This window comes from Arvicola amphibius, chromosome 8, assembly GCF_903992535.2.
Source record: "Arvicola amphibius chromosome 8, mArvAmp1.2, whole genome shotgun sequence".
Classification (NCBI taxonomy): domain Eukaryota; kingdom Metazoa; phylum Chordata; class Mammalia; order Rodentia; family Cricetidae; genus Arvicola; species Arvicola amphibius.
In genome coordinates, this window is record NC_052054.1 from 41,000,996 (window position 1) to 41,025,932 (window position 24,937).

At 38.1% G+C, this 24,937-nt stretch overlaps 1 protein-coding gene across 2 annotated transcripts in view; it reads right to left on the reverse strand.

Moving 5' to 3' along the window:
* Positions 1–1,751: 1,751 nt before the first annotated feature.
* Pkib (cAMP-dependent protein kinase inhibitor beta) overlaps positions 1,752–24,937 on the reverse strand; it is a 38,547-nt gene continuing 15,361 nt past the window's right edge. Inside the window, exons 1-3 of one of the 2 annotated variants that reach the window (XM_038340247.1) lie at positions 11,282–11,411; positions 10,976–11,152; positions 1,752–2,310 (exon numbers count right to left, since the gene is read on the reverse strand). In XM_038340247.1, coding sequence (XP_038196175.1) covers positions 2,243–2,310; positions 10,976–11,144 — 237 coding nt within the window. In that variant the 5' untranslated portion in view covers positions 11,145–11,152; positions 11,282–11,411 and the 3' untranslated portion in view covers positions 1,752–2,242. Of the gene's footprint in view, positions 2,311–10,975; positions 11,153–11,281; positions 11,412–24,937 lie in introns of those variants that run through there. The other variant, XM_038340246.1, reaches the window with a different exon arrangement.

Below are 24,937 nucleotides of genomic sequence, written 5' to 3' on the forward strand. Positions count from 1 at the left end.
CTGCCAACCACTCATTAACATGATGGAATTCACAATAATATGGTAATTATTTCTAACTGTCCATTTCCAGTATAATCTATTCTCCCCATACCATGAATTCGAGACATTTGTGAAATCAGAGTCAACTGACCAGTTTAGCTATCCATCTACCCAAAGAATAGGACCAAGAGCAAAGGAGATGATAATGACTAATATTTATCGAAACATTTCTCCCAGGAGTTACTCAAGTGCTTTGCACATACCATCTCACCTCTGCTTTCACCCACTGTCTTTGTTTATTCCTATCGCTGTGGTAAAATGCTCCAGGAGACAAAAGCAGTTTAGGAGAGAAAGGGTTCATTTTAGCTAACAACTCCAGGTGACAGACCATGGCTGAAAGGAAAGCACAGCACCAGAATCTCGAGACTGCCTGTCACATGACAACTGCAGTCCAGAGCAGAGAAGTAAAGAAGGCAGGCACGCCCTACAGACACTCTGCTCATTTTTTCCATTCCTATACAGGCTAGGACCCCAAACCAGAGAAGAGTACCACCCACAGCAGGCTGGTCTTCCCATATCAATTAATTTAATCAAGACAACCGCCCCCCCCCCCCAAGGGCATCCCCATAGGCTAAGCTAACCTAAGAATTTCTTCATGGAGACTCCTTTCCCTGGTGGTCATGGGTGTGTCGATCTGGATTGGAACGCACCCTCATCACACTCACTCTGTAAGATGTGGACTATTATTGATGTCATTCCACAGTGGATGTGGTGGAAACTTACAGACACGATCTTCATTGCTCGAGATCGTATAGCTCATACACAGAGTTAAAATTCAAACCCAGGGGGTTTGTTCTCCAGGCTGGCAACTTCAGTAACACTGACAGCTAAGGCTGGGCAGCTCTGCTGTGGAAGCCTCATGGGGATGAAGAATGTTCACCTGCTGCTGGCAGCATCCCAGCTCCGTTCACTCCATTCCAGCAGCAGCCTCTGGGCTCACCTCTTTTTCCCAATCCCCCCCAGTCCTCCAGGAGGCTGAATTGTAACCCCAACCAATTTGGAAACAACTATTCCCCCTGCTTGTCCTGCCCAGTCTCACCTTTGATAAATACTTTAATGGCTATAATATATTTTATTGGACATTAATTTAATGGTATATATGTATATATATACATATACTAATTTTGATTATTTTATAAGAAAAATTTTATTTGAGAGCTGGAAACAGTGAAGCTCTTGGAAATCCTTCTTTGGTATATATACTCCTAAAGTTATACTTGGTCAATAGAGTCCCAAGCAGGAGGTGATTTAAAGTACGAAGACTGCCACTGTGATGTTAAAATTTGTTAGCACCTTAGTTTTGTTTCCGTTCTTTTTAAAAAAAATGTGTAATTAAACATATATTAAAAGCGTGTCTTTTGCAAATTTTATTTATAGTGTATTATGCAAATATTTAAAGTGATTACTGCTATGTTGACTACTTAGGAAAAATATAAAAATTAAGGTCAGTACACCCGATGAAATTACTTTAGCAACAATTTGCACACACGCAGAAGTCCAGAGAAGAAAAGACAGTATAGAGAAACTAGCACAATGTCTTGTACAATCCACATAAAACAAGACACATGAACCAAGTTAAGGAATATAGTGAAATTTATTTATTACACATATTTCACATAAGCAATTTGCCACAAATTTTACACTCTGTGCATTCATATGAAAGGTCACACTATACACAGACCAGATGCAAAACACATTAGACAAAAGCATCCTAGAGATATTTATGTTGTGACAACTTTTACAATATTTGAAGATCTTTCTTAACTTTTGGGGAAAATATGGTGTAGTTTTGATTAAAAATAAACACATTTTATTCCTGTGATTTTTTTTTACTATTAATACCATCTCACTAAAAATATAATCTCCTACAAATTCTGCAAAGTATTAAATCAATAGGTTTTGGTTTATGCATATCAATAAGAACATAGTTAAACACGCATCTGACTAAGTAAATCCCAAGACAGACAGTGGACTTCGTTGGATGTATAAACAGTGTGTTCTTCCTTGGGTGCAATTTGAATGTAATACCTTTTAATAACCTATTTGGGTATCATGGTTGCGGTTTAAGGACAGAGCAGCACAACAAAATTACCTAAAACGCACACATTACCACGGCTACTACCAGATCAAACACTTCAGGAGTGCATAGCCACTATGTCTCCCGATGTACATAAAATCAACACCCTGGATAAATTGTAAGTCTTCATTTTTCGTCATTTAGGGACTTTTTCAGTTGGTCTTGTGCTTTCTCTTCACTCTTCTTTTTAACATCTGCAAAAAAAATAATTTCTCATTCTTATGCAAAATACATAGAAATATATTTTATATTTGGAATGAAAGGGTTGTTTTGTGCTTTGTCCCCCTGAGTAGTTTTTCATCCTGACTAGGTCATATTTTGCCCTCAGCAGATGTGCAAATCTGCACAGAGAGGACATATTTGAGTAGTTTCTAGATCTTTTTCCTAGTCAATTTTCTTCCTGGTCTATAGTTACTACAACCAAGCACACTCCTTAAGATGTCATTATACTCTTTATCTACAGGATAGCAAACTACAGCAGAAGCAGGTGAAATGACTTGTGGGAAGTCACCAAGCTAGTGAAAGTCATAACTTGAATCTAGATTAAGTGGCTACATAGGTCCTCAATCATTTCCCTGTTCTGGGAATACACTTTCTCTGTATTCTTTGCATTTTCTATTTCCTTTGCTTCTTAGAGATTACCTTCTGCCCTTCAGAAAAGATGAAATCAAAGCTCCCATTGTGTGGGAGCTCCTTCACCTTCTTACTACTAAATGTCGACAGTCTTCTGTAATCTGGAATCATTGTTCCTGCCCGCACCTCCAGAACAATGGGAGTGCGTATGTGCTTCTCAGGAATGATTTCATAATTTGCTATTACTCATTGAGAAATGACACAATAGTGACTATACTGATAAAACTATGAATAACATTGAGATCAGAAGAGGAGAGCATTAAGCAAGTACAGCCCTCAGTGAGTGTAGGGCCCTGCTCATTTTCCTGGGTGGACGCCTTTGTTGTTGTCCTTGGTGATGCTCTTGTTGCCAAAGTCTAATGCCCTGTTCCCAACTCACCAAGAAACCTACTCCAGTGACAATTCCCTGTCTTTATTCTACCAAAATTTCCCCTCTTTCCTGCTTTTTCATTTCAAACAACTATCTTTAAACTCTCTTTCTCCCCCATCTCCTCTTGTCTTCCTCTCTGAAACAAGATCTCACTATGTAGATCAGGTTAACCTCAGAGTCATAGAGATTTATCTGACGTTGCCTCCCACGTTATGTGATTAAAGACACGCAACTCAGTTGCAATTGTATTCTCCTTTTCCTTTCTTTTTTAAATAAAATGTTCTGCTTTTGACAGTCTTCATTTAAATGAAATTATTTACGTTTCAATACTTCCAACAAAAATTCTCCTAACAAAACAGTTTATGAAATCTTTGAAGATAGGTCTGGTAGAGTATATTTAGGACGTTTTATTTGTTGAATACCCGTTAAGCAACCTTGACTATATAATGAGTTTCAGACTAGCTTGGGCTACAATGTAAGGCCTCCCCATTTTTTTAAATAAAGATATTTATCAAGCTAAGCACCTGAAGTAGTTCTCAAGTACCATCCAGTGAGTGGCACAAAATGGACAATAAACAAAATATGTAAAGTATGTGGTAGGTGAGAAGTGAAATATTTTCATGGGGTTAATTAAATCAAAAGTAGAAAATAGGAATTGTTAAGATGTCTCCAGGCCTAGAGTTTAAAAACTGATACAGAATTGGCTGGAAACAGGCACCGGAAAAGGAGGCATTTTAGCAAAGGCCTACAAAAACAAGGCAGTGTGCTGTTCATATCCCATGCAGAAAGGGATACAAAATGAGATAATAATAAAATCAAAAGCAGCATCAGCAAAGAGACCCAATGGGAAGAAACTAAAATGCACGGGATAGAATCTAAGAAGCAACAAGACCGTATGTAGCAGGTAGAAGAAAACGGCAGATTTCCGGGCCAATTTTGAAAGTGTAGCTAACAGTGTTCTCTACAGTTAGAGACGAAGAATGTTCGAAACAGAAGGGAAACAAGGATGAGGCTAAGATTTTTGGTTTCAGCAACTGCAGCTGTAAATCACGATTGGAAAGACACAGGAAGAGTAAGTTCCAGAAGGAATACGCAAAGTTGGCTCTTATGTTCGTAAGTTTGATAGCCTAGCAATGATGTCAGCCAGGTAGTTTCTTCAATGAGAGCAAACTTCAAGGATCTCCAGACTGAGTTCCATAACAGCTAATCTTCATGTCAACTTGGGTGGATTTACAATTACCTGGGAGACTCAGTTCTGAACACAAGTCCAGAGAGCCTAGACTCCGTGAGTTAAGACCCTGATTATGGGCAGGAACACTTCATAGGATCCCAGATGAAATAAAATGTCAACCAGAAAAACTAGCTGAGCATCAGCATTCATTTTCTTTTCTGATTCCTGACTGCAAAGACAACGTGAACCTGTCTTCCTGCTACGATGAAGTGTGTACCCTTTGAAATGGTGAGCCAGAGTGAACCCTTCCTCCTTAATTTGATTTTCCTCAGGTATTTTGCCATAGAAATAAGAAACATCAGAATACTGGTACCAAGAACAGAACTGCAGTGCTAAGCCTGGTTGTGTGATTTCATAGGCCTTTACCACAAGCTTTTAGGAGGAAGAGTTTTGAGTTCCAGATTAGAGAAAAGCCCTAAGATGTTAAAAAGAAGAAGCTTTTAATAGGATATTCTGATGGGAATGTGGAAGACCAGAATAGCACGACATGTAAACACTGGAGGCCAGAGAGGAAGCAGGGATTCTATAAAGAATTAGACTAGAAGTCATTATGCTATGTTCTAGCAAAGTCTTTGCCAATGTTCTGAGAACTTGAGACTGAATTTCAAAGGAACTGACCAATGTGTTTGGTAGAGGAAGCGTCAAGGTAACATAGCATTGAGGCTATGTCATAACTACTGCCTTTTGTCCTCATATATTCGTTCTTACAGTGAGAGTGAGCAGCCAGTGGAGCAGAAAGATGCAAAATGTTAAAGTTTGACAAAGAAGGGGAAATGCTGACAGCTGCGGATCAGCCATGTGTGGAGAAAGCAGCTGTAACTGTTAAAGAGATGAGGGAGATGAATGTGAAAACTTCATATTTTGCACTGGATAAGAGGAAAGATGCCCAAGAGCAATGCCCTCATCATTGAAGGCTCACGTTTGCAAAAGTGCAAATTTCTTTGAGGAGGGTGAGACTCATATGTGAAGCCTATGAAGAGGTATCTGCTAAAAATATCCGTTGAAAGAAGAGTTTCCTGGACTCAGCTACCTAGTTCCACACAGACCTTACACAGTTGCTCTAGAGTAGTGGTCCTCAACCTTCCTAAGGTGGCAACCCTTTCATATAACCTCTCATGTTGTGGTGATCCCCAACAATAAAATTATTTTCTTCACTACATCATAACTGTAACTTTGCCACTCTTACTAATTGTAATATAAACATAAATATTTGTGTTTTCCGGTGGTCTTAGGTGACCCCAGTAAAAAGGGCCATTAGACGCCCAAAGGGACCATGACCCATAGGTTGAGAATCACTGCTCTGTAGCCATGATAGAAGTAGATAAGACTATAACTAACATTGACCAAAATGTAAGTTATGAGGGCATGGAGGTACCTACCTTATTTTAAAAAAAATGGTGTTGTCATTAAACAGTCCATTGATCAATGAAATAAAAATGAAGAGCTCAACATAAATCCAAATAACTATGGACACCTAATTTTTGAGAAAGCAGAAATACATAGAAAAGACAGCATCTTCTAGAAATGATGCTGGTCAAATTAAGTGTCTGCATGTAGGAGAATTAAAATACATCCATACTTATCACCTTGCACAAAACTCAATTCTAAATGGACCAAAATCCTCAAAATAAACCCAGGTACACCAAATCTGATAGAAGAGAAAGTGGGAAATAGCTTTGAACTCATTGGTACAGGGAAAGACTTTCTGAACAAGATACTATTAGCACAGACACTAAGATCATCAATAAATAAATGGGATAACCTCATAAAACTGAGAAGATTCTGTACAGCAAAGTGGTGCGGGAGAATTGTCTGTATTCTTTCAATCATGTGTTTTAATAAAACACTGATTGGCCAGATAGGAAGTATAGGTGGGTCAACCAGACAGGAGTAGAGGTGGGGAGATGAGAACAGGAGAATGCTGGAAAGGAGGAAGCCCATTCCTCCCACTCCAGCCCAGACCACTGAGAAGCAAGATGTAACCTGCCTTGCTGAAAGGTACCAAGCCACATGGCTAACATAGAGAAGAATAATGGGTTAATATAAGCTACAAGAGCTAATAGGAAGACTGAGCTAATGGGCCAATCAGTTTTATTACTTATGGAGATCTCTGTGTGATTTTCTTTGGGGCTTGCCGGCTATGGGGTATCAGGTGGGACAGAAACCCCAACAAGCCAGCCCTCATTGCTACAGCAAAGGACACCATAATTTGAACAAAGGAGCAGCCTACAGAATGGAAAAGAGTTTCACCAACTACACATTTGATAGAGCATCAATATCCAAAATATATAAAGAACTCAAAAAACAAGATATCAAGAAAACAAATGGCCTAGTTAAAAAAAATGCAGTATCCTTAATCACCAAAGAGGTGAAAATCAAAACTATTTTGAAGTTTAATCTTAGACCTGTCAGAATGGCTAAGACCAGTAAAACAAATGACAGCTCATGTTGGTGAGGATTTGGAGTAAGGGGAACACTCTTCCATTGCTGGTGGTAGCACAAACTTGTGTAGTCACTATGGAAATATGGGTTCTTCAGGAATATGGGAGTTGATAGACCTCAAGATCAAGCTATACCACTCTTGTGCATAAACTCAAATAATTTTTTTATTCTACAACAGAAACACTTGCTCATGTTCATTGCTGCTCTATTCCTAATAGCCAGAAGTTAGAAACAACATAGATATCCCTCTATATATAAATTGATAAAGAAAATGAGATACATTTTACACAATAGAAATTTATTACTTGGCTCTTTAAAAATGAAATTATAAATTTGCAGGCAAATGGGTAAAACAGAAGAAATCATCCTGAGTGAGGTGACCCAGACCCAAAAAGATGAATTTGGCATATATTCACTAACATATGGATATTAGCTGTTAAGTCAGTGATAAGCAAGTGACAATCCTTATAACCACAGAAGTTAGATATTGAGTAAGGAACAGGCAGAGAGGATTGAATCACCCTAAGAAGGAGATATAGAGTAGATAACTATGGAAAAATAGCTGATACTAGAACAGAAGAAACAAGTGGGGAAAGGGAGCAAAAAGGGAGTGAGGGATGAAATACATGTAAGGGCAGGTAAAACTAATGACCATTTGAGGGGTTACATGAAAACTTAATGGAGTAGAAGTACTAAAATATATTCATATATGAAGGCAATCTAAATTAAATAGCCAAATCCTAGGGTAGAGCCAACTAGCCTGGCCAGTGAGATCCCCCTGTAAACACCCAAACAACCTAGGCTGTTGCCAAGGCTATAGGTTGCTCTCCACAAACTGATGGCGAGCCCCCATTGCCTACGATAACACCTACACAACTCATTGAACATGGATATACCAAACTGGCCAAACTGGTGCTTACATAAAGCCATTACCACTTCATTGCAGCATCTTTGGTATAAGGAAGGTACTTTGCACACTATCAAAAAATAAAATAAAATAAAACAAAACACCAACCCAACCCCAAACTCTCTGATCTACAATGGTGTCTAGCCTGCAAGATATGATGGTGGAAGGTGGCACAAGGCTTCTGGGAATAACCAACCAATATCTGATTTTATTGAAGGCTCCCTCCATACCCATACTTGACAATTATTTGGTGACATAGAACCTGAGACTAGACAGTCCAGGGATCTAGGATAAAAGCAAATACCATTGTTCTAAAAGAATGTAGCACTAAGATAGTTCCTAACAAGATTCTGCTGTATTCGTAGATCAATGCCTTGTTCAGCCATCATCAGAGAAGCTTCCTCGTATAGCAGATGGGAATAAATACAGAGAACCACAGCCAGGCATGCAGAGATTAAGAGCCTATGGAACATTCAACCCTAAAAGGATGTCTCCATCAAATCCCTCCCCTCAGAGATCTGGGAATTGTACAAAAGAGGAGACAGGAAGAGTGCATAAGAACCAAAGGGGATGTAGGACCCCAAAACCAAGGCCCACAAAATTAACAGGATGTCTCCAATACAAATGAACTTACAGAAACTGAGGCAACATGTACAGGGCCTACATGAGTCTGCCCTTGGTGGGGTCTTAGAGCTGAAAGGTCAAGGGGACACTTGCCTACATCCTTAAGGCAGAAGCAATTTCCAAATAATAACCACTTGAAAATTAAAATTTAGTTTTCTCCCAGAGAGTCTCGCTGGGGAAACAAACTACTCAATGGTAGGCTGCGTGCCCAGCAGCAGATGGCCAACAGAAAATAAACTCAAAGTTATCTTTGGAGGTTCCTTTTCCCATAATGTCATGTCAGGGCTTTTCTTTTTCTTTTATTTTTTTCTTTTTTCTTTCCACAAGCATTTTTCCTCCTCTCTTTTTATCATACAGGTCTTTTGCATATATATCATGGCTTCCAGTTTAGTGCCTTTAAGAAACTCCTGAGTCTGAACAAGTGGGTCTATGCTTCTCAATCTGTTTCTTGTGTCTTTTGTTGGACTCCTTTCCTTCTATTTGTCTGCTTTGTCCTATTTCAATGTGTTAGGCTCTGTTTTATTATATTTTATTTTCTTTTTATCCATTATAAGCCTGTTGTTTTCAAATCAAAGAAATGAGGTGGATCTGGATGGGAGGGGAAGTAGGGAGGAACAAGAAGGGGGAGTGGGAGGGAAAACTGTAATCAAGATATATTATTTGGAAAAAATCTATTCTCAATAAAAGAAAAAATACTTCCTTAATATGGGTTTTTCAGTTAGCTGGTCATTGCAACAAGAAAAGTAACTGATATAATATCTAAGTCTGTGTTTCAGAAGAATACAAACTATACAATGAGATAAGATAGCAGTTAGAAACAAATAGTGACCAAGTTGTCAAAATACTGTACTTTATACTTTCTATTCCATCAAGTGATTTATGATATGAGCAAAGAGAAATCCAAAGTGAAAAAGTCGATGAGGAAAAAAAAAAAACATGAGGCCATAGTGTCCTGGGGATCAAAGGACACTATTTAAGGAAAGATGCAATAATCAATCATGGTAACATTTTGCAAGGTCATGCTAGAAAAAGGCTAAGAATGGACCAACAACTATAGTAAAGACAATGTCATAGATAAATGAGATAGAATGAAGTCTTACAAGGATTAGAGAAAAGAGGGGAGAAAAAGAAAATTAGTAATCAAAAGAGCATCACATCATCATGATACAGAGACATAGGTAACAGCTGCAAGAAAACATAAGGTCATAATGACATCTGGGTCCTGTCAGTCATTGTCTCAAATCTCACAAGGTCTGGCCCTTGCTTATGTGCCCAAAGTTCTCTTCTGTGGTACTTTTCCTCTTACTTCACTCTCAACCCACGGTGGCCAGTCTTTCTTTCTAGACATCAGTCTGCTTTACCCAAAGGATGTTTATTCTGCATTCCTAGTTATGCATTCTCCTCCACCCCATCTTCTAGCTGGATTATTCTTGTATGCAGAGAAGAGTTGCTGAGTTTTATTGATTTTTAAGGATTCTAAAAAGTGAGGGTTTGAGAATTTCATGCATGAACACTGCTTTCATATTCCACATTTCTTCAACTCCATCCTTCCCCATGCAAATTCATAACCTCTTGTATTTATTTTTGTAAGCATATGTATGTATATACACACTTGTATATATAACCTTACTGAGTCTGTTTAGCTTTTCACATTTGTACACATGTTCAAGGCTGACCACTAGGGATTGAACAATCTATGTGGGAATTTGTCTCTGTAGGTAAGGTAACTGGTTCTCAGTAGACACTGACCTCCAGAAGCTCTTCATTTAGTGTGGGACCATGTGGCATTTACCCTATCTGCATCGGTGTATCAATTGCTTTATGATGGCTTTGTTTGAGACAGCGTCTCACACTAGCCCAGGCTGTACTGGATCTCACTGTGTATCCCAGGATAGCATCAATCTCATAGCAGTCCTCTTGCCTCAGTCTCATGAGTTATTCTGACTTCAGTGATGAGCCTTCTCTGATTTCTAGTCTAATGTAATCATCCAGGAACTCTCCACAAAGCACCCCATTTCCATTTTCTGATAAAGTGTATCCTTGTTATTTTATATCTTTTCCCCTTTAAGATCTAATGCTCCTGTTGAACTACAAAATCCAGGACAGCGGGGGTTCACATCTGCCCTATGCACCGCTAGGGTCCCTAATATTTATCAGGCACAAAATTGAATGGTAGACAAAGTAGCAATGACAGAAGAAGGAAAAGATATTTTGTGACTGGAACATCATCTTCCATCACCTCTTGTTGATATGTGAGAAGGCTCATTGCTTTCTTAATTAGGGTTCTCAGACTGTAAGTAGTAAGTTAAGACACATGATGAACTAGCCATGAGCCACAATACTCGGCTCCAGTGCAATGGTTACTATTTATGATGACTTTTAATTAATTTTGTACTGGAGAGTGAACCTAGAATTCTAATGCGTGACCATACACATCTGATAGACAGAATGACAGTTTCTGTGTTCACTCTTAGGACATCAAAATGAGATTATCTGGTTTCAGAAGGGCATAGAAATCTATTTTACCTTAAAACCTGAGAGCTTTCAGTCAAGAAGAAAGAGAACACTTAAAACTAGTTTAAAGGCTTCTCCAAAGAGAAGGATTAAAAGGAGAGACGTGCTGCGGGTTTTATTTCAGAGGATTAGTGTTACCTTCCTTCATGGACAATGCCTCCAGCTTCAGTGGAAGATCAGAGGATCCACCTGTAGCAGCGGAACTCTGGATGTCAGGTAAGGCATTGCGTCGGCCTGCCCTTGCTGAGGATGCAAAGCTGCTGATCACAGACTCCACATCAGTCATCTCCGATGAATCTGTCCTCATCACAGCATCTATAGATAGAATGTGCTGCATTAAAAAAATGAGCCTGTTCAGAGGTAAAGGGTCACCCCCCCCAGAGACCGATGGCTAGATCAAAATCGCTACAGGCTTGAAGATCTGATCTCGGGTGGCACACTTACAGCGTTTGCGCCTTGGCTCTGGGGTGCCCACGTGAACATTTGCTGAATAGGGCAGGAAGCACTTCTGTGAGCCAGATCGCTATAAATAACCCCGGAGTCCAAAGCACCACTTGAACGCTTGAGGGTGTAGTAGACCTAGACTTTTATTCTGCTTTTCTATGGATGAATCAGCCAAGCTAGAGCTTGAAAGCCAATGAAAACAGACGGGTATAGCCACTCCCAGAGTATTTGCTTGTGGTGTTTGTTTAGGCTGAAACCAAATCACTGTAATTGTGGGAAATAAACAAAGCACTTTTCCCTTATTCTTTAGAAATAAATTCCACTTTATCTAAGGCCTTTCCCTCCACAGTTGGAACTTCATTTGTTCTGACACAACGTTTTCAGTAGACTCATGTTTATCCTGGGCACAGTTTCCCTTGCCTTTGGGTGGGCACAGTCTTTGCTAGTACCTTCCCCATCAACCTTCATCCTCCTAGCAATAATCTTTCACAATTCTTAAGAAATCATTCAATGTACAGGAGGTAGAAATCGTTAAATATTATTAAAAATCTTAACTGACCCTGCTTCATATGATTTTTTTTCTTATGAAATTTCCCTAGGATTTGATATTGAACTGTAAACTCGGAAGCTGTGTTGCTGGCAGAAAGCATTTGCTGAGTAGGCATTATGCAAGACCTTGAGAATGTGTGTGTGTGTGTGTGTGTGTGTGTGTGTGTGTGTGTGGTGTGTGTGTGTGTGTGTCCATCTGCAGGGTGTTTGTACTCAGAGACAACAGAAGGTGTATGCTCTTTAGAAGATTACCTCAGAACTCAAAACATGCCCAGTGTCCTCCCAAAGGATGGAATTAATCCTTTCTGGTATTTATGACAGGAAACTCTGGTCTAGGAAAGCAAGCTAGTCTTCTCACAGTAACCAAAGGGTCGCTCTTCTTAGACAATCAACTTTCACTCAGAAAATGCTAATAAGTAAATGAGTGCATGCAGACATGCCTCATTTGGAATTAGGAACACAGCTCTTGTTGTCTGTCACACATCAGAACTCATGTGGTGCTCCATGTGTTCCTTAGGACTGTGGTGGCAGTCCAAGTGTCCCTACAAGAGGCCTTCTATTGCTGTGCTAGTCAATCTGCTTTTGTAAGCATTGCATGAGGTTTGTAGACACAATCCGGGAATTAGACTTTCAGTGCTTGATTTTCGCCAAGTGTCTGGCATTGCCAGCTCAGAAAAGTATAGAGAACATTGAAATTTTAGTTCAAAAGAGTCCACTTGATTGTAGATTTGCAAGTGACAGTGGTCAATTCGTTGAAATTTATGAGTCACAGTTTCCCTTCTACATATCAGGTACAACAACTAGCCTGTCTGATTCACAGGGCTTGCTTTGTGGAAAAGCAACGAGATAAAGGGTAAACATCTCTCTACCCTTGTAAGACCACCGATGAGCAGCTGCTTGCGTCATTGAGCATCTCTCACTGCATCTCACTTTCCCACCCGGCCGTGTACCCCCTTTAATCCGAACAAGAAGATCCTGCTACAGGATCCTCCAGACACCTGCTAGTTATCTTGAATTTTCTAACAAAGGGACCAGCATTTCTCCAATAGTATTAATATTTTGTGTCTATCACCTCACTTAATATCCTCATAATTCTATAAGGGCAATGGGGTATGGTCCACATTTATGGATGCAGTGACTGGGGCTGAGAGGTTCAATGACTGACTTAAAGTGCATAACCACTAATCTAATTTTGGAGAGAAGCTTAGTTCAGTTAACCCTGAAATCAAAATGACATGGATTGTTAAGAAAAAAAAAATCCTAAAGTCCTGGTGATATATGTAGCTAGCTGCACATAGGCCTCCTTTAGATTCTGTTCTTCAATAACTCTGAACAGGGAACTGAGCATTCAAAATTTTCCCTCTGTGCTCCCTCCACCCCCGCACTCTGTGTGTGTGTGTGTGTGTATGTGTGTGTGTGTAAGAGAGCTAGTGTGACACATATACAGAAATTCTTTATCTTAAATATCTGTTAGTTTGAGAAAACTCCTACTCATGATGAATTCTTTTCACCTAAGGCATCTTCCCTATAGCTTGTGAAGAACTGAGTGATGCCATCTTGAATTTGTTCTTGGGCCCTGACTCTATCCCTAGTCAGTTTTCATTGCCTCAGAAATGATGCCCATGATCAAATGCTTATCTACAAAAATCATCTCGCCCTGTAATTGCCAGCACACTATGATTGGCTTCACAGACCAGACCCATGATTTCTTGCTTGATGGTCCATAGCCTTAAGGCTGAAGATAACAACAGAAATAAAAATATTAAGATATAATACTATAAATATTTCAATATTACATATGTAAAATGAAATGGTACATTTCATAACAAGGTAAGAAAAGTCAAAAGAGCTTTTAACTTCTACCAAAAGAGAAGTTCTAATTCTGTCTACATTTGTACATTGTATATAATTCTCAACGTTAATATTGAAAGAGAGCTTCTAAAAAGTGATTACAGCCATGAGCGTAAAAGGAAAATTCAGGACCCTGAGTTAACTTCTTTGCTATTTAGGAAGTTGTTCCTTTTGCTTTACATTATTAACAACACAGAAATTTTTGAAATGAAAACATCATAAAACTCTCTGAAAGTGTGTCAGCCACATTCAGTAATGAGAATCTTAAGACCAGGTCAGAAGTGGAGAGCCAGGGAGAGCCAGGCAGCCTTCCTTTGGGACTCTGCTCTGCTGTTTCTCAGTTTACATTTGCATTGGGCTCCTCTCATAGCTTGGTGTTGAAGCTGACCAAGATATCCACCACTGACAGATGAGATAGTTTATCATCTCAATCCACAGAGCTGTGAGGAGACGGGCATTCTATGGTGAAAAGCTCTTTACCTTCTGACCCAATGTGTTTGGTTTACAAAGAGTTTGTAGAGCCTATTGATTCTGGCCACAGTATCCAGTTCTTTAAATTCTCTGGCAATAGGTGACCTATAGCATTGGACAAAACTGGGAAGTTCAAGCCGGGCGGTGGTGGCGCATGCCTTTAATCCCAGCACTCGGGAGGCAGAGGCAGGCGGATCTCTGAGTTCGAGGCCAGCCTGGTCTACAAGAGCTAGTTCCAGGACAGGCTCTAGAAACTACAGGGAAAACCTGTCTCGAAAAACCAAAAAAAAAAAAAAAACATGGGAAGTCCATCAGGAAAATAATGTGAATATAGCACGTACATCATGCTATGAATCTGATAATTCTAGGTGATGTCGAAAGTGTGAGATCTACCAACAGAAGCGTGTCCCCAGACATTTTGCCATGTTATAGTAATATGCATTACTTGAACAAAAAGAGAAAAACAATGAATATAAAGTCATCTAGATTTTATACACAGAAACAAATAGACCTACTTGAGAACTGCAGAGAGAACAAAGATCATATAAACCAATTTTTAATTTCCTAGACACATTTTAATGTATAATACTGAACATACATTACTTTTATAGTGTACAAAGATTGAAACAAGACAAATTACGAGCCATCAGACAATCCTAGCACAGAAAGGTTCTAGCAATAATATTTTGAGCATATAAACAGAAAATCATGAAATGAATGTCCACCCTTACCTAAATAGTCATTTTACTTGTCTTTGTTATTAGACAGTAGTGCTTTTAATATTTTATAAGGGATGGCATATGTAGAAACATGACACTCCTCTTTTATAATGCCGTGTGACATTTAAAAATCATAGTTCATGGGAAGATGAGGTAATACACTACCTAAGGGAAATAAACCTGAGATAAGCTTCCAGGCATTTTAAGTGTTTTAAGTTTAAAAAGCTAGTTATATGAATGTTTGCTAACTCAGGTGACTGACTCACTAGCACAGCTTCCTCTTTCTCATCCACAGAATTAACAAAGAACTCTAGATGAGTTCTGTTTGTCTGCTGTACTGCTTACAATGGCTGGAGCATTTGAAAAATTGGAGATTATATTGAAGCCCTGCATTCCCAGTGAGACAATGCCATTTATATTGTCATAGACATACACGATCTTAGTTTAAAATATAGCTTTTAAGTTGCCTTAACAAAGACCATGATACAGTCATGTACACTTGCATTCTAGCTTCTTTGCAGTCTCCAAAATATGGAGAATGAAACACAAGCACAAATGAAGACAAACACTTTAATCTTTAAGCTTAAATAGAGTATTATATTTATACACATATACATAATATGTGCATAATGGTGTGTGTATGCACACATGTGTAACCACTAAACTCCCAGTGACCTTAAAAGAACTCTAGAAAATAGTATGTTTCTTTGTTGAACGTGTAGCTATAGATTCTCTCTCTCTCTCTCCTCTCTCTCTCTCTCTCTCTCTCTCTCTCTCTCTCTCTCTCTCCCTGTTCAGTGCATCCTTTGCTCATACTAGCCTGTCCTCAGATGATGTCTTTACTTGAAGCTGAGAATATAAGCAGGCTGATACTTTCCTCTTTTCTCATCTCTCAGTCCCTATCTTTCACCTCAGTTTCCACAGTGAAACCACTGTCAACCATGTCAATAAAACTTATCTTCTAACTTAGTTCTTGTGGGGGAGGGTGTGAGCCAGACTGTTTGAAAAAAGAAAAACACAAAAAACACAACAACAACATCAAAAACTAAAAATAAAACAACAAAAAATCAAAACTTAGAATAACAAAAATGGAATTCTGAAAAGTCTGTTTCTGGAAACAAAAAGAACAAAGACAGATACTGGTCTCAGCTGACACATAGGGGCTAAGGACTTCCTTAACTTGGTGAGAAAGTAAGGCTGAGAATATTTAAGACTTCAGCATAAACACTTTTCAAAAGGAAAAGAAAAGGAGAAAGGGGGAAGGAGGGAGAGGAGGGGCAGAGAGAGAAGAGGGGATGGAAGGAGAGGAATGGCTTTATCTATCTCTCTCCAGATCTCTATATCTCCATACTTTATACTAATATTCTTCAGTTCTCTATGTTGGCAGAGATCCTTATTTTGTGATTTTCTGTCCTTTATACAAAAACCTCCTCCAAACATGGTGAAAGAAGCAGAATAGTTGCTTCTCTGGGAACCAACAAGCCAGGTATTTATCCTTCTGATCACATATGAGCCCTTGACCAAGGCCCACAAGCCACAAAGAGGAACCAGACAGTGCTGAAATGAGACACAGTCTGGTCCCTCTGGCTACTTAACCTCAAGTCCTAATCTTAGGAAATTAGGTAAAAGATGTGAGTCCTTTAACACATCTATCCTACCAAGTGACAACACCATCTTAAGCTAAACAGAACTTAGAAAAAGCATTAGCATATGATGAAATTACTTTTTTACTTAGAGATATGTCTCTTTAAAATTCCTCCATTTGTGGGATTTCTATGTCTCTAGTAAAGACAAAAAATTAGTAAAATTAATAAAAAAAGTAAACTGAAAATTTATTTATATTTATAGATGATGGAGGAGAGTTATCTGTCTATGTTTCTTTCATTGGTTAATTAATAAAGAAAACTGCCTTGGCCCTTTAAGAGAGGTGGAGTAGACAGAACAGAATTGTGGGAACAAGGAAGTAGAGTTGGGGAGACGCTTCAGGCAGTCGCGATAGTCTCCATGCTGCTCCTCTCCGAGATGGACGCAGGTTAAGATCTCTCCTGGTAAGCCACACCTCGTGGTGCTACCCAGATTACTAAATATGGGTTAAAGGAAGATGTGAGAATTAGCCAATAAGAGGCTGAAACTATGGGCCAGGCAGTGTTTTAAAAGAATACAGTTTCCGTGTAATTATTTCGGGTGTAAAGCTAGCCGGCGGCCGGGTGGCGGGTGGCGGGACGCAGCCCACCGCTTCACACTACATATAGACATACACTTTTTTAATGCTTAGGTTCTTGCTTGCAATAACACAAATTCTCAACATATAATCACATGGATATTCAAGTTGTGCTAGCACAGAAATTACTTAAACAGTTAAGCATGTAGTATTCAAAACCAAACTTAATTTTATGCTCCCACAATCTTGCCGATGAAGTAATACATAAATCTGAATACCTTTCCAGCACTATGGTACTTATTGTTTTAAAACAGGGCTATGTATGATAATAATATGAACTATAATAAATACTACAGTACATGGTACAGGATGCTTAGCTATGTGTACGGTGGTGTTGCCATAGGGGATCCCCTTTAATGGACTGTGCTGTTTTCTGTTTCCTGCTAGAAAGACTGACCCATTATAGACACTCTATAAATAGTCATAGCTATTTATATAAATATAAATATATGTCTATAAAACAGTCAATCTGTTTTAAGGCCTTCTCAAATTCATTGCAACCTCCCAATGGAACAGTCTAATTCAAATTTAAGGCAACATAATGCCTCTTTGTGAAGTTCTTCCCAAGTCCAGATAGCATTCCTTCTTTTATTCCCATTGTTGTTCCTCATGCTCCTTTCTATAAGAGAAGAAAGCATCTACCCAGGAGGATAAAATAAACTCTCTATGCACCAAAAACTTCTCCTAAAAAATAATCATGCTTTCATTTGAATGAATGATCCTCCCCTACCCCCAGTGCTGGAAAGATTGAAACTAGACCTGTACAATATATACCTGATTTGTTGTGTGTATGGAGGGTTGTATGTATGCATGTGTATTTATTTATCTCTATGTGTGGGAGACATACAGAACACAGATTGACACTTTCATTCGTCCCTTGGATGAGAGACCTTCTTTGTAGCTATAAACAACAGCATAACATCTTCATGTGTTAAAACTTCCATCATTTTGACAGTCTATATCTTATCTTCTAAGTGACTCAAATTGAGAGGACTTAGCAAGTATTAGAAGGAATCATTCTCATGAAAGAAGAAAGTAAGAAAGCAAGCAAGGAAGGAAGGAGAGAAGGAGGCAGAGAGGGATGAAAGGAAGGAAGAAATGAGGAAGGGAGATAAGGAGGGAGGGAATGGGGAAAGGATGAAAGGAAAGAAAGGAAGAAAGGAAGGAAGCAAGGAAGCAGGAAAAGAAAGAAAGAAAGAAAGAAAGAAAGAAAGAAAGAAAGAAAGAAAGAAAGGAAGGAAGAAAGAAAGAAAATTCAAAATAGAAAGAATAGTACACCAATCACAGTTAGGGACCCCAACTCAGGAATTCCCAACCATAGCTGGGATACATGAGACCCACATGTTGAGCATCTCCACTAGGTGAGCAGAGAAGGAACAGGTTCTTCCCAACACTGGAAGTGGGGTTGGCCCTCCAGGCATCAGAATATTCTAGTGGAAGCTCACTTCAGGAAGTTCCAGAGCAAGCTACTGGTGTGAGAGACTGCCCTGCTCATCTTCCCTAACTCATTCTTTTCCTTTTATGATTGCTTCCAGACACAACATATCCCCATTCTTCAAAATAGGGACAAAGACACCTAGAGTCCACAAAAGTCTGAGAACTCAATTTACACTTGTGGGAAAATAACATCATTTTAGAATCCTTATAACTTACATCCACTGTCTTCATATGGATCATTTTCTCTGCTAATAAGATAGCTTTAAAATGCCCAATGAGTGATGAGATCAGTAGAAAGGAGAGAAGGAGAAGTTAAAATGCCATCATGGCCACACTAGAAATATTTTTGCACTCCTCTCTTTTGTGTGAAAACTGGAAACTTATCGTTTAATAAAGTCACTAAGCAAATGTGAATTAGAAGCTGAGACCTACACCCAGTGTGAGTCAGAAAGTGGTAAAGTTTGCTTCCAACATTCATAGTAAAGATTAGAGGCAGCTAAAGAATAAGATAAAAACATAAGATTGTAAGTCCAGTTATCAACTGCTAAGTAGATTTTGTTATGGTGACATTCAAATAGCTCTACATGAAGGCCTTAAGCTAGGAAAATGCAGGACCTTGTGTGTATGTGTGTGTGTATATGTGTGTGTAACACACATTAGTTATAATTCACAGAGTCACAATTAATGCAAAACTCTTAGAGCATCAACTTTTGTCCTCAGACAGGCATTCAATAGCTCTATGCTCTAACATAAGTTATCTCTGGATGGGATTCATAAATATTAAACTGGACAAACATACTGACCTATAGTCAGTAGCATACAATTATCAACTGTCTTCTGTACACTTGTAGTCCCAACACTTTAAATCAGTTCCAGAGTTTTCAAGGGTCCCCTTTATTATGATCGTTTTTCTCAATGGGGAGGAGATTCGGTCTTTGTACTTTGGGTTTCTTTCCTAAATATAGGATTACTCTGAGGGACACATCATCAACAAAAGCTGCAGGGCAACTATTCTACTGCCAGAAAGATAACTTAGGGCAGCAATTTAAGTGTGAGCACTTTCAATCACACACTCTCATTTCAGAACTCTTTTATAATGTATATACACATATGCATTCATCTTTGAAATGAAAAATTGCAGTCTGACACAAATCAAATAATGTACTATGTACCATATACATCAAAACAATAAATGTAAGAATCTACATATTTTTAACTTCTTGAGTTATTTTTTAAAATTCATCAATACAACGCATTTTATACCATATGTGATAGCACGTTATATTTACAATATATCCTTATCGTTTATGATAAACATTTTGATTTAAAAATTGTATCTCTTATTGATCCCTCATCTCTTTGCACTAAAAGTGCCTTCAGATTTTATTCCCCATCTCCTTAAGCAACTTAGATTTGTGCCTATTTGACAGAAAACCATTTCAAATGAAGACTTCAACAGACACTTTTGAGCAGTGGAGTGCATACTTAACTACTCCATTGCAGAAAACGAACAGCATTAAGTAGTACTTGCCTCCGATGGGGTCCTTTCATTTGTTTAGTAGCCCATCTAGAAAAACTGCAAGTCTGATGATCTAAAAGGGAACACTCCTGAAGTTGAATCCTGCATTGCTTCCCTACAGTCTTTTGACTTCCAGCAAAATTTTTAAGTTCTTTGCAAACTTCATACTATTGGCATTAAAGTAGGATTAATATAACCTATATTATTCTATTGGACCCAAGCAAACAATGGCTCTAAATGTTGATCGTTAGTAACTTCCTACATGAAAAGTGTTTAGCTACCGATTACATTAATTTATCAATGCTATAATAGAATAGTGTTATGGACACCAATGGCCCTCTTTAGCCACTCTGTGGATAAAGTTTTAGAGACAGCCTGTGGTATGGGTTATAATGACAAAAAGGTTAAAATGGAGACATTCCTACTGAGTTGGTGTTTAATAAAAAAAAAAAACACGTGTATAATCTGTCAGTATGAACATACACACCACTTTCCTTGTTGCTGCTATTCTACAGCATCTGGACCAGAAAAGCCCTTTGTAACAGAAAACCACACTTCCTTAGTCCCACCCATGAGAGTCTCTCCCTAAGGGAAAGATTTTTACATTCTTTCTGCAATAAACTCTTTCAGTGTTGTGTTCAGGACTTAAACTGGGTCGAGATCCTCAATTGTTTCATGATGCTTGGAGGATAATCATTAGTCTGAGTACTGTTATAATTACAACGAAGAAGGTCATGGGCAGAATTCCTGATCACCTCACTTCGCTCAGCACTTGTTAACTTCTAATATATATTCTAATTTAAGTAAATATAACCCCCCAAAAAGCATAATGGTAAAAAATAAAAGACCTGACTAAAGAGTAAAGCTGTTCATTAAAGTGGCATGGATAAATAAGTTGACATATAGGTATGATACTTCAATATATCTACTATATATGTATACCTATATCTATATTTATAGATACATAGATATGTATGAATTTGTATATATATTTTAAATTTTTTTTACTAGTGTATCTTATTTTATCCATTTAATTAAAAATTCTTTGGAATGTCTTTTAATCTATCTTTGAATAAATGTAATTTTTAATCCTTTTTCCCTTGCTGTAGAGAAAAGCCAAAAAATAAATAAAATGAGTATGAGTGCACCCGCTCAGGCTCCGCTTTGTTCTTCCCTGCGGCTTTATTTTTCATTATAGGAGAAGAAACCAGTTTAGTGTTTCATCAAGCAAAAATTGAATCAAAATCGCAGTAGGAAAATTTGAAGCATTTAGAGGACTTTTTACGTCATGGTAAAACTAAAAGAACCGAAAAGCAAATAACATGAAAAATCATCTCTTCAAAATGCTTTTTGTTCCTCAAATTATAATACTCATACTATCCTATAATCAAGTTAAACAGATGAAAATATATTTAAATGGATTCCTTTAACCTGCACAAAATCTTTTGTAAAATAAAAATGTCACTCTATTTTTCTTACATAAGTACACTGAGTTCAGGAAAATAGTATCCAAAATGTGTTTCAAAAAAGAAGTGAAAAAAAATAATTTTGTAACCTGTATGCATCTCTTACATTTGTCAAAATGGATGAGGAAACAACAGTTTAAGAGAAATGCACTGAAACAGCAGTCCTTTATGGGTGGAGCTACCAGCTGTGATTTCTGTTTTTCCCTCCCAACTTTATTGTTTTCCAAACTTTCTGTAGTGACAGTTTTTAAAAGTACTTGTTTTTGCTTTCAAAGTTACAGTTACATAACTTCCCTTCTTCCCTCTCCTTCCTCCAACCCCTCCTATCATTGCCTGCCCCTCTCTCGCTCAAATTCATGGTTTCTTTTTAATGGTTATCACATATATACATAGAGGATGTTCATAGTAGGAAAACTGACAAAATCATTTTGAACGTGCACTGCTTTTAAGCCCTCTGATGAAAATTCCCTTGTGTGATCTTGTGTTGTAGGGTGGTCATTGGTCTATTTTAAAGAAACAGAAGGCAAGAAGTAGCCTAGCTAAGAGGGAAAGATGGGAGTCCATCCATCCTCACTAATGCTTCCATCTGCATCTCCTGTGACAGTGGCTCAGCACAGCTCAGCTGCTTTCAGCCATGTCTTACTGAGGATCTGCAGAGTGCTTTGCTCAGTGTCAGATTCCGGGGAATCAGCCATAAAGAAACTAAGAACTGTAATATACACAACAGTGACACCCATGTGTAAAAGCTGAGTTCCCCCCCCCCCCCCAAGAAGGGAATGTCTAGCTGACATAGATTGTTGCTGAGTTGCGGCATAACTGGAAGCAAATGTCATTAAAATGCATGAGTGCATCTTTGTCTCTGAGCACTAGGGAACCACAAAAAAAATCTCCATGTTACATAGAAAATATGAATATGAGGAGCGTTACCTAGAAATAGAGACCAATGTCAAGGAAAACTATTAGAAGGCTAAAAGGAAGAAAAGTTAGATGAGCAAATCTATAGAAAAGCCTACTGTTTCCAAATGCAGATGGCCATGAATGGCTTTATATCAAAATGAGAGCAAAAATCAAGACCTTAAGGTATCCCATCTAATGACTTATTAAAAATAGTTTCTTAATAATAAATACAGCCTATAATAGTTTATCTAAAATTCAATAAGTATGTTACAGATAGCATCAAATATAGTATTTATTTAGTGGACTTCACATTATAAATATTTTCTTTAAGATAAGTTGGATTACTCAACAGTTCATAGCAGTATTTAACATTTCTAATCACACACACAGTTTTTGTTCAACCACATAAAATTAGGTCACTTATAATTTGACATATCTAAATGTATAACATGTATATCTATTTGGCAATTGATCACATATATATCCATAAAATTGGTATTTTTTCACAAAATTCTTTACTATATTGTAACCCCTGAAATAGCTCACCTTGTTTCCCTTACAGAACAAACTTTTAAAATTCATGGAGCCTTCTGCTCTCTGTATATATAAAATATCTATTCTTACCCTCATTCTGACAGGAACGACTCTTCCAAGTTGAACCTGACCAAGCACACCTCAATATCATCTCACTTCATTCCACACTGACAGTTACGTCTGACAATGGCAATGATTACTTTTACAAGTCAACTTAAATGGGCCATGGGATGCTGTGATTGTGACTAAGCTTTAGCTGGATATCCTAGGAGAGTGGTTTTGGATGGGATTTAAATCTAACAGCATGGGCTTATGCAAAGTACATAGTCCTTCCCAGGATAGGCAGTCTTCATCACACCCCCTAAAGATGGGGTAAGGAAGAATTTGATCTCTCTGCCTGTCTTTGACTTACAGCGTCACATTTCCTCTACCATTGAACTCAGACTTGGACTGGAGCAAGAATCGTTCATCCTGGTCCTTAGACTTGAAATGAGACTAGAATAAACAGAAGTTTATTCAAGTGTTTGGGGGAGAGAGAGAGAGATGGAGAAGCAAAGAGGCATCATTTAGCACTCACCTTGATCTTTGTAAACTTTTATTCTTCTGAGCTCATGAAAAATTATCTTTCTTATTTGCCAACATAGTTATCAATTAAAAAAGAGTTTTAAAAATATATGATCCTGGTGTTAAACATATCATATATTTGGTTTTTATGGTTGTCATAGTTTTGGGATTTGCTTATTTGGTCATTAAGTTTCCATAACTCTAGAAAAGTTAGCTCTGGTTTTAAATTTCAATTTTTGTACATCCAAGTACTAACAAAGTTTCCCTTTCATTTGGTCATACATTTGCACATATATAGATATTCAAATATATAAAAGTAATATTCTTTAATAGTTTTTATTTTAAATCACAGGTTCTCATTTTTCCTTCATAGTCTTGACAGTTGTTTAGTTCAAAAATAATAATACCATTTACTTTCACACCTGCCCACAAATTAGAATCCCAGAGAATTTAGACAACAATGAAGACCCTAAGAGAGACACACATAGATCTAATCTACATGGAAAGTAGAAAAAGACAAGATGATCTGAGTAAATTGGGAGCATGGGGACCTTGGTAGAGGGTTGAAGGGGAGCAGAGAAAAATGTAGAGATCAAAAAAAATCAATAAAAAAGCAAGTAAAATTTTTCTCACCATGCATTTCCCAATAATTTATGACCATCTACAGGATTCATTCCTTCATGTGGCCTACGGCATTAAAATTAAGGTGCAATTTTCTGTGCTGCATCAAACTGGTAAAATGATAAGAGCCTCGATTTACTTAATGACATGTTTCTCCCTTCACTCTGCTGCCATGGTGGACCCCTAGTTAAAGTATCCTTATTTCAGGGAGCAGGCACAATTGCTGCTTATCCCTAGTAGCAGATTTTAGCTCCTAGTAGGTGCATGGCAAATCCTAACCTCCTTGGGAAATCATGGACAGGATTCTCTCATTACTGTTCACAGTGCCTGGTTATTCACTCTGACCTCTTCAAGTCTTTGTTTGGCCTTCAGTGTTCTTGGCCTTGTCCTATGAGCATTTGTGATCTCAAACTTTTGTGGATATCATCTATTCAATGATACATGTGTTCAACCACTGCCAGGTTCCCAGAGAGGGCATCTTAGCCTCACCAATGGGGTGAACAGGAAGCAATGCAAATTACTGGTGTTAGGAATTACATAGCCTTCTAAGCGTTGATATCTAAAGAACATCTAGTCATAATAAAGTGACTGCTGTTGCGTAGCTGGTTCTGAAATAAGCCAATAGCTGAAACATGACATCTAACTGCTGGAGACTCTGAGCTGTGGGCTGAGTGGTAGCATGTTGTCTCTATCAACCATTATTGTCTCTTTCCATACAATGATTCATCATCTCCAAGGTGATGTCACATGGTATCATGTTAAACACTTCTTTTACTGAGGCTTCTGCTTTAAGAGCAATGAAAGGGT